Below are 14,456 nucleotides of genomic sequence, written 5' to 3'. Positions count from 1 at the left end.
CAACACTCGCTTAACGGCTGGTTAACCAATGACACTCGTTGTTGAAAGCACCTTCCACTCAATGCGTTAATATACTATTATGCTACAAAATACACTTAATTTAAACTTAAAATTATATCTCTGTACATTGAATACTTTGAATATAATAATAATAATAATCCGTAATTACAAAAAATAGATTTTTAAAAGATCGAAGAAATTCATCAAGTCAAGGTGCTAATGGAACACTTGGTATTTATGGGAATAGCTATGATATAAACGATATTAAAAGAAATATAATAAAACTAAATGGCGAACAAAAAATATATAATGAAGACATATTTGGGCCATTATCCACGGATGCTCCGATTATTGTTATACAAGTACACTCAAGACTTACATACCTGAGACATTTAATAGTGTCATTAGCACAAGCTAAAGGCATTGAGGATGTATTATTAATATTTAGTCATGATGTCTGGAATCCAGACATCAATTATCTTATACAAAGTGTTGACTTCTGTCGTGTTATGCAGATTTTTTATCCATATAGTATACAAACACATCCAAATACATTTCCTGGTGAGGATCCAAATGATTGCCCAAGAAATATTGATAAAAAACAGTAAGTTTATTCATTTTTTTTTATTATTAAATGTTAAAAGTGAAAAACCAAGTCAATTCTATCTGTTGAAAAATTTTTTTTAATGAAAACTAAAATTGACTTTCTCGTCTCGTGGGACCTAAAAGACCTAAAGTAATTTTACAAAATTTCTGTATACAAATTTTTTATTTTAAACTTCAAATATCTCAATAAATATTAAGTTTATGAAAAAAGTATATAATACTTTTTTTGTAGAGAATTTGAAGAGCTACAAAAAAGATCTAATATAATTTTTCAAATAACACAATATTTACAGAGATATTTGCAAAAAACTAATCATCAAGGCAGTTTTTAATTTTGAATTTCAATGTCTAACTATTCAAATTTTAAACTTCAAATATCTCAACAAATATCAAGTTTTTAAAAAAAGTATAAGACACCTTTTTCGTAGGGAATTAAAAGAGCTACAAAAAAGATATCTTGCAATTTTTCGAATAACTCAATATTTATTGAGATATTTGAACTTTAAAATCAATCATCAATATAAAATATAAATTAACTTATTTATATACTTTATTTTTATCCAACTTTAAATTTCCAAATGATAAATGTCAATAATAATTTATAGCTGGGTTATTTTTAACAACCCACTTTAATTTGAAACGATTTTTTTCCTGTATAATCAGTTTTTTAAAAAAAGTTACAACTGTATTTTAAAAATTTAAAAAATTAAAATCTCACTCATATAAAATAAATTTTCTTTATAACTATCCTTGAAAATCAATGAAATTTTCAACAGTACACTGAAATGTTACTCAATCTCATATAAAATATCAATTGAAAATAAACAATTAAAATTATTACAGAGCTCTGGCCTTAAAATGCATAAACGCAGAGCATCCTGATCTATACGGTCACTATCGGGAAGCTAAATTTACCCAAACAAAGCATCACTGGTGGTGGAAAGCTAACCGTGTATTCGATCAGTTAAATGTAACACGTAACCACACTGGAATGGTATTATTTCTCGAAGAAGATCACTATGTAGCCGAAGATTTTCTTCATGTATTAAAACTAATGGAACGTACATGTAAACATAGTTGCGAGCGATGTAACGTTCTTTCATTGGGGACCTATTTAAAAACGTATAATTATTACGCTGATTTGAGCCGAAAGGTGAGTTTGCGTTTTTATTTTTTATAAACAATTAATTTAAAATTTTTTTTTTTAATGTTAATTATTGCGGAATAAAATGGATATATTTATTAACCGGGTAAAATATTTTAACTTCACTGAGTAATTTTTTTTATTTTGAATACAAGCTAAAAATATAATTTTTAGTAATGGGTGTTTCCATGTTTTTTATTCGTTCCATTTTTGTTTTTTTTTTTTTTTTTAAATAAAATAAATAAAATACAAATTCTGGAACTAGATGACGATGTTGATGATGAAACTATTTATAACATTACTATAGCCTTTGAAGAGTTAACAGAAAACCCGCGACTTTTATTATATATGAGTTGCTTTAAATATCCAGTGACTTTAAAATTCCTTCGTTGAATTCTATTTAGAAAACAAAAATAAATAAACATTTTTTTAACAAAAATTTAAAAAAAAAAGATTTTTTTCTTTCTTAGAAATGGATGAAATTTATCGATGGGGCAAAATAAAACACCTTTTGAGAAAAAAATTTTTGTTAATTGCTTTCTAACGGTTCGTAAAAAAAGACGGGGCAAATTGATCAGTTGGCAATACAGATAATTAAAGAGGTAAAATGGGCCAGTGATGAAAAAAAAAAATTTGCCAATTTTTAGTAATACCTTGTAGTATTTTTTAATTTTCGTAAAAAAAAAAACTGAAGGAAATTTTTGGAATTTTCAAAAATTGTGAGCGACCTTTTCAAAATTCACTGTCGAGCTAATTTTTGAAGAGGATTTTAAAAAATTTACAAATTAATATATCATGTACTGTTAGCTTACAAATACTGGCCGTATATTGTAATTAAAATGTATGTTTTTTTATTTATAACGAAATAGATATATCGCGTGTCGATAATTATACGTCAGTGGTTTGATAATTTTCCCGGTTATTATCGGAGAATCTTATGTAGTTTTTTTATTGAATCATCATTAAATTACTAATATTGGTTTTACTACGATGATTATCTAATTATGATTATAATAAAACGATAATTTGTTTTAATTGGCCTTGTTAGTAAGTAACCAGATGAATTTCGTTATTAATCGTGATAATCAGTCATTTGAACGGTTTGAAAATAGATTGCAGGCTGATGATAAATTTTATTTAAAATGGGGACCAATTTTGGTCATTCTTAAAAAAAGGGTCTGATGAGATAAAGTTTTTTTTTTTTTTTAGAAAAATCCACTTTTCAAAATAGCTGAAAATTTGTCTTATTTTTTACTTGTGAAAATTTGATTGAAATTGAATTTTTTTGAAATTACATTTTTCAAAATTTGTTTAAAAATTTTTTCATAATTGTATTATACATTACATTTGTTACTTAAAAATATATATAAATATATATATATATTTAGTATATCCATTTTACCCCACGTTCCCTAAAAAATTCATATTCATAACGAAAAAAAATTTATCCGAATACAAAATATCAAAAATGACTTTTTTGAATTTTTTCAAAAAGTTTCTTAAAAAATTTTGAAGATTAATCTTAAAATTTTATAAAATCTTGTTCTGAAATGAAATTTGATTTTATCAAAAAATCGACAAAAAAAAATAAAACAACATTTTTAAAAAATAATTTTAAAACTTTTAAAAAACTACAATTTTATTTCGAAATCAGGTCAAATTGAAACTACCGACCTCTTTTTCTAATTTTCAACTCTTGAAACAGGAAGTTAAAAATAACCACAACTGAAACAAATAAAAATATCTATTTCACTCATCAATTAGCTTTCACATTTCAAAAACACAATGAATATATCCATTTTTATAAATAAATGTTGCCTACAATTTATCATTTATCGCGAAATCTTGGCACCAATGATGCTAAATTGTTATTATATCTATAAATAACAAGAAATTATTAACTATTAATCAACCATATATTATATAGCTGCAGTAGTCGCTTAATTTTAGACAATCGATAATTTAGTATCACTAATAATAAATAATTCCGTTAAAAAATTAATTGATACATTAACTCAATTAGTAATGGCTTAATATTATAAATTATTGATTATTAGTAAATAGTATTTTATAATTATAATATTAATGACGAGTTAATATGTAATTAATTTGAGGGTAAATTTGGTAAGTGATTAAGTACAGAAGAAAAGTTTGAAAAAAATAATTTTTTAAATTAAACATTTAATCAAAAAAAACAAAATATATTATTATTATTTAATTTTATATATTTTTATATAAAAATATCGTCTTATTAAATTGTTTTGAATTTATATATAAAAGAGACCAGGGCACGAGATACACAGGGGACCTCGGAAATTTGATTAAAAAAAAAATATACTTCATTTTTATTTAGAAATTTTTTTTTTTTATTAATTATATATATACTTTTCGAATTGTTCGTAAATTTTCAAATTACTCAAATTTGAAAATTCTGATCAGCTTTCAAATAAGTAGTTTTAAATTGATAAAGAGAAATGAAATATAACCAAAAGTAATTATTTCGTAAATTTGTGTCTGAGGTCTCTTTACTTCAACAAAAATTTGAATTATTATAAAAAAATATAGCAATTCTATGTCGTTCAAAAGAAAATTTTTGAACTATTCGTAAATTTTCGAATTATTCGTAGCCTATGAATCAATCGTACTTTCGAATAATTCGCACACCCCTTATATATACATAGGGTGACTGTTTTTTTGATTATTTGAAAATTTCATTTTTTCCCGCCAAAAAACATATTTTTACGGAGACCGGGATTTTCTCAGAGGTCATAATAGACAACTTAACGAACAAAATACGAACATTGATCGGCGTCGAATCTTACCAACCCGTAAGACAACCAACCCCTGTCTCCCCTACTATGAAAAAAAAAAATTTTGCCAAATTTGAACCTAATCCAAAAAAGTACACCCGTCCCCCAAATTTTTTGTATAAAAAAATGAATTTTTTTGGAATATATACAGGGGAGGGGGGGCAAATTAGCCCCAAAATTTAAGGGGCCCATTTTGCCCCCGAATCATTCAAGGCACTCAAAATTTTGAAGTAGCGCATCCCCCCCCCCCTTCCCCTATATGAAAATTCGAACTAAAAATGCATTTTATAATTTTCAAATTTTTTTTAATAAATCAGTTTTGATTGATATCAATAATTTTTTGTTAAATGTTGAAAAAAATATTCCAAAAAACTTGAAATATTTTTTAATTTAATTTTCTGTAAAATTATCATTTTTGTGAAAACGATTTTCCTCGGTAACTCTATAAAATACTTGAACTTTCTTTTTATATTTAACAGAAAGCAGAAGCATTAATCTCACGCGGGAACAATTTTAATTTAAAAAAAAATTTTCAAAAAAATCCCTACATCCTGCATTCAAATTTTCATATATAATCCAAAAATATTCATATATTTTCATAGAATTAATTTTAGGGGCGGGTTAATTTCATGAAAATATTTTTGGCGGGAAAAAATTAAATTTTTAAATAACCGAAACAACAGACACCCCTATATCTATATATACATAAATATATATGAAATATCCAATATGTAAATGCCCCAGTATCTCAGCGTCAATGGTGCACTTCAAAAAGAGCTTCTCCGTGGCCTAGATCGTCATGATAACGTAGTAAATCATCAAAATCATAATTCAGATCATCCTGATATTAATAAAAATAATAATCAACAACAGCAGCAGCAGCAACAGAAAGGAATAAAAAAATCGATTCAAGAAGGACAGCAAATTTATTTGAACAACAAAGCAACCTCAACATGGTCGTTCCAACTTTTACCGACTCTCTACAGTCATTACCAGAAGGTCTCAATTAATTATGAAGATATCATTTAATTGTTTATTTATTAATATAACAATTGTCAATAATTTTTATTAAGCCTCATTTATTTTTGAATGATATTTTAGTAGAAATAATTGAGTTTTTTTTCCAAACCCAAATCTATAGATCTGATAGATGTTAACATATTAGAGTGATCCTTTATATATTTATATATTTATTTTTTTAAGTTGAGCTTTAAAAGTAAAGAGAACTTGTACTGCACAATTAAATTTGTCCGGCATTTGCATTGACGATTACACTAGAACGGATTAATCAGTTTTAATTACTTTTGCGGCTGTTAAAAGTTACTTAATACTTTAATCCGATGAAATGTTGAATTAATTAGAGCAGTAGTTTATAAGCGATTAAAAAAAAATTACTTTATATTTTAGTTTATATAAATACATATAAACTACTTGACAAAGTTTAATTAGGTTCCGCATTAAATGTAAATTGTAAATTATAATTCATATTCATGACAGACTTATTAGTAAAAAGTATAAAATTACTGGATGAGGAGCTTGAAATTAATAAGAGAAAAATATATGGAAATTATGTAATAATATATGGAAGAAAAATTATCAAGATGGCGATATGTCTGTATATATATATAGATGTAGTAAGCAATAACGTGTCAACCCACAGAAAATTGATTTTTCATATTTTTGTACTAAATGATGCTTTAGTAGCTAAAAAATTTTTTTCGAGTCGTTTAGCGGGAAAATTTTTTTTTAAATCATAAAATAAAAAAATTGTCGACGAATAAATTATCTGGGATAAAACTTTTTGTAAAATCGAGTCAAGTAACGGGAGTTTAAATACTAGATTGCAGAGGGCCAGTCATTAACTATAATTAAAATTCAAGTAATTTGCTACGTTATTGCAACAAATAACAAATATACTTTTCTTATTACAAGTTTATAATTTTTTTTTAATTAACTTTTTACGTTACAATATTTCTGCTGTAATTATTTTAGCAGTACAGCGTCAAGTTACTTGAGATTAATTGGATTTAATAGACAAGTATGATTAGTAATTTTGCAAAACCGAGTCAAGTCTCATGAAACTTTTTTTAAAATTAGATCGGCTATTTTATATTTCGTAATACTAAATTTTGCTTCATTTTTTATGGATCTGCTTATTTTAGATCCTCAAACTATTATATTTTTTTTCTACCATTTATTAACAAAAACACATGGAAGTAATTTGTGCTCGAATAATTTCGTTAAATTTTGTTGAAAATAGTTTTAAATCAAACCCAATTTTCTCGAAATGACAATTATGTTAATTGACACGTTATTGCTCATCTACGTCCGCATCGTCAAGTGTATAATGATCATATGTATGTTGCCATATATATTTGAATATATATCGCTTTTTCATACGAGTTGACAACTTGTTTCGAACTCTTAACTACACTAATATCGTTTCGACAGTTTTTCTTTATTATTTATGAAAATACTTCTCATACTTAAGCTTCTTAACTAACATATGAAAACTGCTCTAATATATATGTATGATTACTACAAATAATGACCTACTAAGTCTGGATTTAACTTATATAATTCCATATATATATATATATATATATATATATATATATATATATATATATATATATATATATATATATATTTATACATACCTACATATATGTGTGCATAATATTATCATGCTAAGCATGCATTAGTATTCGCATGTACTGATTTTATATTTTGATATTTATCGTAGGGATTTTATATTAAATTTATCTAAATAACAAATATGACATATATTTTATTAATACCAATAATACAATTTTTTTTTTTTTATTGAGTTTTTATTTTATTTATTCATTGTAATATTTTTATGATGAATGAGCATGATTCCCCCCTATTTTTTAATTATTTTTGTTTGTAATAAAATAGACTGAAGCAGGATTATTTTCGTGAATTTTTTAAATCTTTTGAATTTCAAATTCACATACATATATACATTCATTAAATGTCATAGTAATTAGTAATTTAATTTATTATCTTACTTCAGTCTCTATATATATAAGAATAATTAGAAAAATTTTTATATTCAATTTCTAAAAACAGTTTAAAAATATTTTTATATAAATAATAAATTTTGATATTTTTTTATTCATTATTATTTTATTTATAAAAAATATTATGTTTAATATTTATAAGTAATTAAAATAAAAATGAATTTTAAAAAAATTAATTGTTAAAATTATATTTATTAAAATTGCAGTTCTTGAATTATTTTGTTATTCCAAGATTTCGCACTGCCGCAAGGTCAGTTTAATATCACCTTTTTTTTTCTTTATTACTTAATTAAAAATTAATTTTCATTTTCATAATTGGAAAATATTAAACAATTTAATTACCATGACCTTGCAGCAGAAGCTGTTAATTAGTAACATTAATTAGGTCGTTTAAATTATTAATTATATGCATTAATATATACGTATATTTATATATATTCTATTTTAGTGATAGTATACATTGTTGTTAATTTTTATTAAATTACTATTTTGAAGCACAATAAAAAATATGTAATTTTATTCAACAGGCCGAAGTGATACCATGGATATCAAGTAAACATAACATGGGAATGGCATTTAATCGCATTACGTGGAATAAATTACGTCAATGTGCTTCACAATTTTGTTCATATGATGATTATAATTGGGACTGGAGTCTTCAGTATGTTGCCCAGACGTGTCTTCCACCAAGTAGAGGTGCTGGTGCTGCACCAAGAGTAGATTCTGGTCTTGTTGCAATGATGATGCGCGCACCACGTGTTTTTCATATCGGTGAATGGTAAGATTTTTTATTTTTATTGTATTCCCTAATAGCCAAGTTGACAGCAAGCTAGTAAAAACTTGTCACCAAGTTGACAGCAAGCTGGTGAAAACTTGTCAGCAAGTTGATAGCAGACTAGTGACAACTTGTCTCCAAGTTGACTGCAAAAATTGGCATTTCCATAAATTGACGGCAACTTTCTGAGAAAATTGATAACAAAAGTTGTCATTCCATTAGTTGATGGAAAATTGTTTTCAATTTTCTCCGAAAGTCGGCGACAGGCAGCGACAGTAGATTGTCTGGGAAAGTTAGTAACAACTTGTAGTCAACAGTTACAAAAGTTGAAAGTCGTCACCAACTTGTCATCAAGTTAGTTACAATTAATGTACATCAATTTTCTGATCAGGAAGTGCTGCTTTGATTGGAAATTCTTATTGATTCCAATTGAGAAAAAAATATTAAATGTATCTAAAAGTCGAAACGTTTTGCGCGCAATGAAAAAAGAAACATTACTGAAATGTTTCGCATATAGATGCTGGTATGTCAGCCGAAAATCTTAGGCAATCTCAAAATCCGGAAATACCTTTGAGCAGTCAAAGTACATAAATTTTTTTCAGTTTCGTTGCGCGAAAAACGTTTCGACTTTTAGGTACATAATGTTAAGAGATTCTTGTTGCACTTACACAGTAAATGGAAACTTTGTCCACATTTATTTCTTGAGCAAATGAATATTTTAAAAAAATGAAAACTTAGATTGCTAGATTATAGAGTACTGCATCGAGGCTCGTTCTTGATTTTCTGTTTAGAGGATTTGTTTGAGAGAAAAGCTTGGACAAAAATTACTATAGACCTTAATATTATTTTCTGATAGACACCAATTGACATCCGACACTTTCAATCAGATTCAATCGGAATTTTAAATCAGAGTACTATTGTAATAAAAATCAACTGGACATAGATGAGCAATAACGTGTCAATTAACATAATTGTCATTTCGAGAAAATTGGGTTTGATTTAAAACTATTTTCAACAAAATTTATCGAAATTATTCGAGCACAAATTACTTCCATGTGTTTTTGTTAATAAATGGTAGAAAAAAATATAATAGTTTGAGGATCTAAAATAAGCAGATCCATAAAAAATGAAGCAAAATTTAGTATTACGAAATATAAAATAGCCGATCTAATTTTAAAAAAAGTTTCATGAGACTTGACTCGGTTTTGCAAAATTACTAATCATACTTGTCTATTAAATCCAATTAATCTCAAGTAACTTGACGCTGTACTGCTAAAATAATTACAGCAGAAATATTGTAACGTAAAAAGTTAATTAAAAAAAAATTATAAACTTGTAATAAGAAAAGTTTATTTATTATTTGTTGCAATAACGTAGCAAATTACCTGAATTTTAATTATAGTTAATGACTGGCCCTCTGCAATCTAGTATTTAAACTCCCGCTACTTGACTCGATTTTACAAAAAGTTTTATCCCAGATAATTTATTCATCGACAATTATTTTATTTTATGATTTAAAAAAAATTTTTCCGCTGAACTACTCGAAAAACATTTTTAGTTACTAAGGCATCATTTGGTACAAAAATATCAAAAATCGATTTTTTGTGGGTTGACACGTTATTGCTTATCTACGTCCAATTTTAATATATGATAAAAAAAAAGGAGAATAATTAAAAAAAATTGTTTGCTTATTTGTTTGATTAAACGCAGTGGTATTCATCACAAAAAAAATAACTGCGAATCGACGGCTGTGATTGCTAAAGTTCAACAAGTTTTAAAATCAGCACGTAATCATTTATTTCCATCGCAATTGACATTAACAATTGCTGGGGTTGCTAAAAAAACAAAACTACGGAAAGGTAATGGCGGATGGGGTGATTTACGCGATCATCAACTCTGTTGGAATATCACAGCAAACCCTGACCTAGTCTTACTTTAATACTACACTAGTTTTATAAATTTTGAGAAGAATAAACTATTAAATTTACTATTTATTTATTTTTTAATGATAATACTAAAAAAATAATATTAATAAAAAATAACTTTTGACTGATTAATATGAAAAAGAAAAGTAAATAAATAAATAATTTTAATATTTTAGTTGAAAATTATCAATTTACGTTATCAGAATTATATAGATTGTTATTTTTTTTTTATTTACGTTACTAATTAATGGAGTCATATTTTTTTCTTTTTAAAAAGAAAGTCAAAAAATTATATTTATTAAAGTAGTCTATAAGCCGATGAATAGCATTTTTAAGACCTAAAATTTGATACGTCATTTTTGGTCTCGATTTCAAATTCTATTTTCCCAAGAAATTAGAAGACAATGCAAAAAAAAATTGTAAAAACCATAGTATAATATGAGAAAAATGCCTAGAAATTTTTAAAATTATTTACTATGCAGTATTCTTTACTATTTACTATTTTTTTAAATAAAATCTGACATTCTCGTGAAAAATGAATCATATATATAACTATATATGAAAATTGGCCATATATGTTCGTATATAGAACATATATGATCTATATATGATCCATATATGAAGCATATATGATTCATATACAAAGCATATATAAATTATATATACGACATATATATTTGATTCACATATTCGTCATATATATTTACTCAAATGAAGTATATATGATCTATTTATTCGCCATATATATACTCATATGTAAAATATATATGATGCATATATGAAGCACATATGATTCATATACAGAGCATATGTAAAATATATATAAGAGATATGTTATCCATATATTCTTGTATAGATCTTTTGTGACTGATATATAAAGTATGTAACATCTATATATGTGTCATATATATACTCATATGTATGGCATATCCGAAGCATACATAATTCATGTATAGAGAATATATGATTCATATATAGAGCATCTATGATTTATGTAAAGAACATATATGCTTCATATATAAGCATATGTGATATATGACTATATATGGAAGAAATAAGCTTCATAAATGAGCATATATATGACTTATATTCCACTGAATTCTAATCGTATTCATGTAGACATTTTTAATCGTCTTTGGATATTATAGGCTAGTTTTTGTCAAAAATATGACTACAGTTATGACTATAACATAGCATTTTATAAATTTTATATAACAAGTAGGGAAACTTTCATTCTTACGAACGAATTATCTGTATGGAGTCGAATAATAATATTCGCATTTAAAAAATTACCAAAAATTTGAATCTCAGAGTTTTAATTTAAAATCGAATATTAATATTACAGTAATGATATTTTTAGTACTTTTAATATGAATGATAATAAAAATAAATTGAATAATTTTTTAATCGAATTGCGGCTTTATAGACTACTTTAATTAAAATTTTAAATTATTTTAATTAAGCTTCTATTCTATAAAATAAGTAACGCGATGGGCTAAATTAGTATATTTAAAAATAAGTTATGAAATAAATGAGAAATAAAATTTAGTGTTAATTAAAAAATTAATTATTATAAAAACACTAGCCACAATGATGGAATTGATCGTGGTAAAAAATAACCATTATATTTTCGCTAGTAAAAAAAATTAAATTAAAAAAAAACTTTTTTTGCATTACAAGGGAATATTTAACGCACACGCTCAATAATAATAACTAAAACAAATAATAGTCTCAATCTACTAATTAATATTAATTACTTACAATTAATAGTTTTTCAAAAATTAATAATAATTTGTTGATTAATTGAATAAATTATTTTTTTGTTATATTTTAATTGTGAAATGAAAATATTCTAGTCATTCTGTAAAACAGAATCAGAATATAAATAATTCAATTTTATTTATTTATTTATTTATATTTATGTTGTAATATATGTTAAAACATAAAGTACTGTTGATTAGGTGACTTTAATCTTGAGGTTACTTTTATTGAATTTAATTAATAAATTAATCATAATTATACAGTAACATGAAGAAAAAAACTTGAAACGAAACTTCAATTTCAATAATTTTATTAAAATCATACTTATGTCTCATATTCAGTAAACGTAAGATAAAATGGCAGCCAGTTTAAAATTTAGTATAATTTATTTCCGTTAGATGACAGTTACTAAATTTTGTTTCACTGAATGATAATAATTTTGGCAATTACTAATTTTGACACAATATTGTATTGCATGAAAATTATAATTTCCATAAACGGTATAAAAATCATCTTGTAAGCAGCATATTTTTCCATATTCTACTATAATTTGTCAAATATTCAGTAAAAATATACATAATATATCTATGCTTACGTTACAATCTTGTGCAAATCTCACGCAAGTCTTTTCAGTACTCTAGTAGTTGTCTGCCTCTTTATATGACTATAGTTCTTGCAACAAACACGTGTAAAAGACTAAAACTGCAAGTCTTGCGCAGATGCTGCACAAGTACGGAATGATATATTTTACCCAAAGGGTTATCCAAGAATTTTAAGATATATTACTAATTAGTTAGTTATGGTTTCATGGGGATAGTGGATGCAAAAGTCTTGCGCAAGAAATTTTTTGGATCCATACACACGTCTTGGAGCAGATATGCGCAAGACACGATATTACATTTCTGTCACAGTCTCTACACATATATATGTATATTGTGGCCTGGATAGAGGAGGCAGAATGACAGACACAGTTATATTGTCTTACACAAAGCTGTTGCAAGATATGTGTAAGAATCTTCCAAAAATTCTTTACACAAGCTTTTTACAGAAACTACTAAAGTAATTGAAACAATGCGTGATATAAAATATCTACAATATATTTGTGTATAATTGACATGTGCTAGTCATACACATATCTTGCAGAAAAATCTTGGCTAAACATCTACTGAGAGATTTATAGTTATGTTAAGAAGCAGACTCTTGAGATTTTTATTAAACCACTTGCACAAGTCCTGTACAAAACTGCTGCAAGATTATCTTTAAAAAAACTATTGCGCAAGTCCTAATTAATTTTGCTACAAGAACTTTGTCTTGCGCAGATTTATAATATACTTTACTATTAGTGTTTGCTGCGGCAGCCTAAGGCTCCTGCAACAAACGCTTTTAATTTTTAAATTATTCTCTATAAATTTAGCTGCCAATAGTGTAACGCTTTGAAATAAAACTTAAAAAATTCTATTTATTTTACTTAAGAGTTCTTACTACAAAGAATAATAATTACTATTTGAATAACTGCTTCTTCTTTAGCTAATAAATATACACAATTTCATATAAACCGATTAATAATTAGTCATCGTCAGCCATCAGGTTTGAAGTATTCGTATATTTATGAGCAGCTGTTTGTCAAAAACCAAGATATAAAAAACTAAAGTCCGCAAACTCATAATGGAATTAAAAAAATATATATATATATATAAATATATATTGCTGAATTAATTCATGTCACCGATAATTTATGTAGAGTTCAACCTGTCCATAAATTAAAGTCACCTCACTTCACAGTACCTAGTCTTCTCAACGAAAAGTTGGGATTTTTTCCCACCACAGTATTTTTCCCCACCCTTTAAGTGTTAGTTTGGCGCATGCGCGCATATAATGGCGCATGCGCCAATTCTAATATTATGGGAGTGGGAGAAGAAACTGGTGGGAGAAAAATTCCAAGCTTTCGATGGGACGACTATAAATTCTATTTATTAATTTATTGTTATAATTATTAATAAAATATTTAAAAGTAATGGCATTTAACTAAAATTTTAAGCGTTTGTTAAAAAAAAGAAAATGATATTTTTAATTATTTCAGTTTTTAAAAAAATTGTTATTTTTATTTTTAATTTATCAATTATTACTTTTAATTTAAGTATGATATAAAATAGAGTGTAAAATGAATGCATAGTAATGAATGATAATTATTGATAGTAATGGTGATAAATTATGTAAGTGATATATGTATATTTATAAATATATATTTATAACTTATTTATTAATTAATTAATTGGTATAATTATTAACATAGATATTAATGAATAATAAATTGTAAGAAATATTAAGTATCGCCATATTACCAGAGCTAAGATAATAAAAAAAAAATAATAACAATTTGTCTGACTC

The 14,456-nt window shown here is 25.5% G+C and overlaps 1 protein-coding gene across 7 annotated transcripts in view; it reads left to right on the top strand.

The window, feature by feature from the left end:
* The window catches only part of LOC103575871 (alpha-1,6-mannosyl-glycoprotein 2-beta-N-acetylglucosaminyltransferase), a 32,141-nt gene extending 20,148 nt beyond the window's left edge, over positions 1 to 11,993 (top strand). For 6 of the 7 annotated variants that reach the window (XM_053738388.1, XM_053738387.1, XM_014442143.2 and 3 more), the window contains 5 exons: positions 179 to 604; positions 1,450 to 1,759; positions 5,305 to 5,559; positions 8,135 to 8,385; positions 10,093 to 11,993. In XM_053738388.1, the coding sequence (XP_053594363.1) occupies positions 179 to 604; positions 1,450 to 1,759; positions 5,305 to 5,559; positions 8,135 to 8,385; positions 10,093 to 10,321 (1,471 nt within the window). In that variant the 3' untranslated portion in view covers positions 10,322 to 11,993. The remainder of the gene's footprint in view (positions 1 to 178; positions 605 to 1,449; positions 1,760 to 5,304; positions 5,560 to 8,134; positions 8,386 to 10,092) is intronic. The other variant, XM_053738389.1, reaches the window with a different exon arrangement.
* Positions 11,994 to 14,456: the final 2,463 nt, after the last annotated feature.

This window comes from Microplitis demolitor, chromosome 4 (genome assembly GCF_026212275.2).
Source record: "Microplitis demolitor isolate Queensland-Clemson2020A chromosome 4, iyMicDemo2.1a, whole genome shotgun sequence".
Classification (NCBI taxonomy): Eukaryota; Metazoa; Arthropoda; class Insecta; order Hymenoptera; family Braconidae; genus Microplitis; species Microplitis demolitor.
Note: the sequence above shows the minus strand (reverse complement) of the source record. Positions and strands in the feature narration are given on the sequence as shown.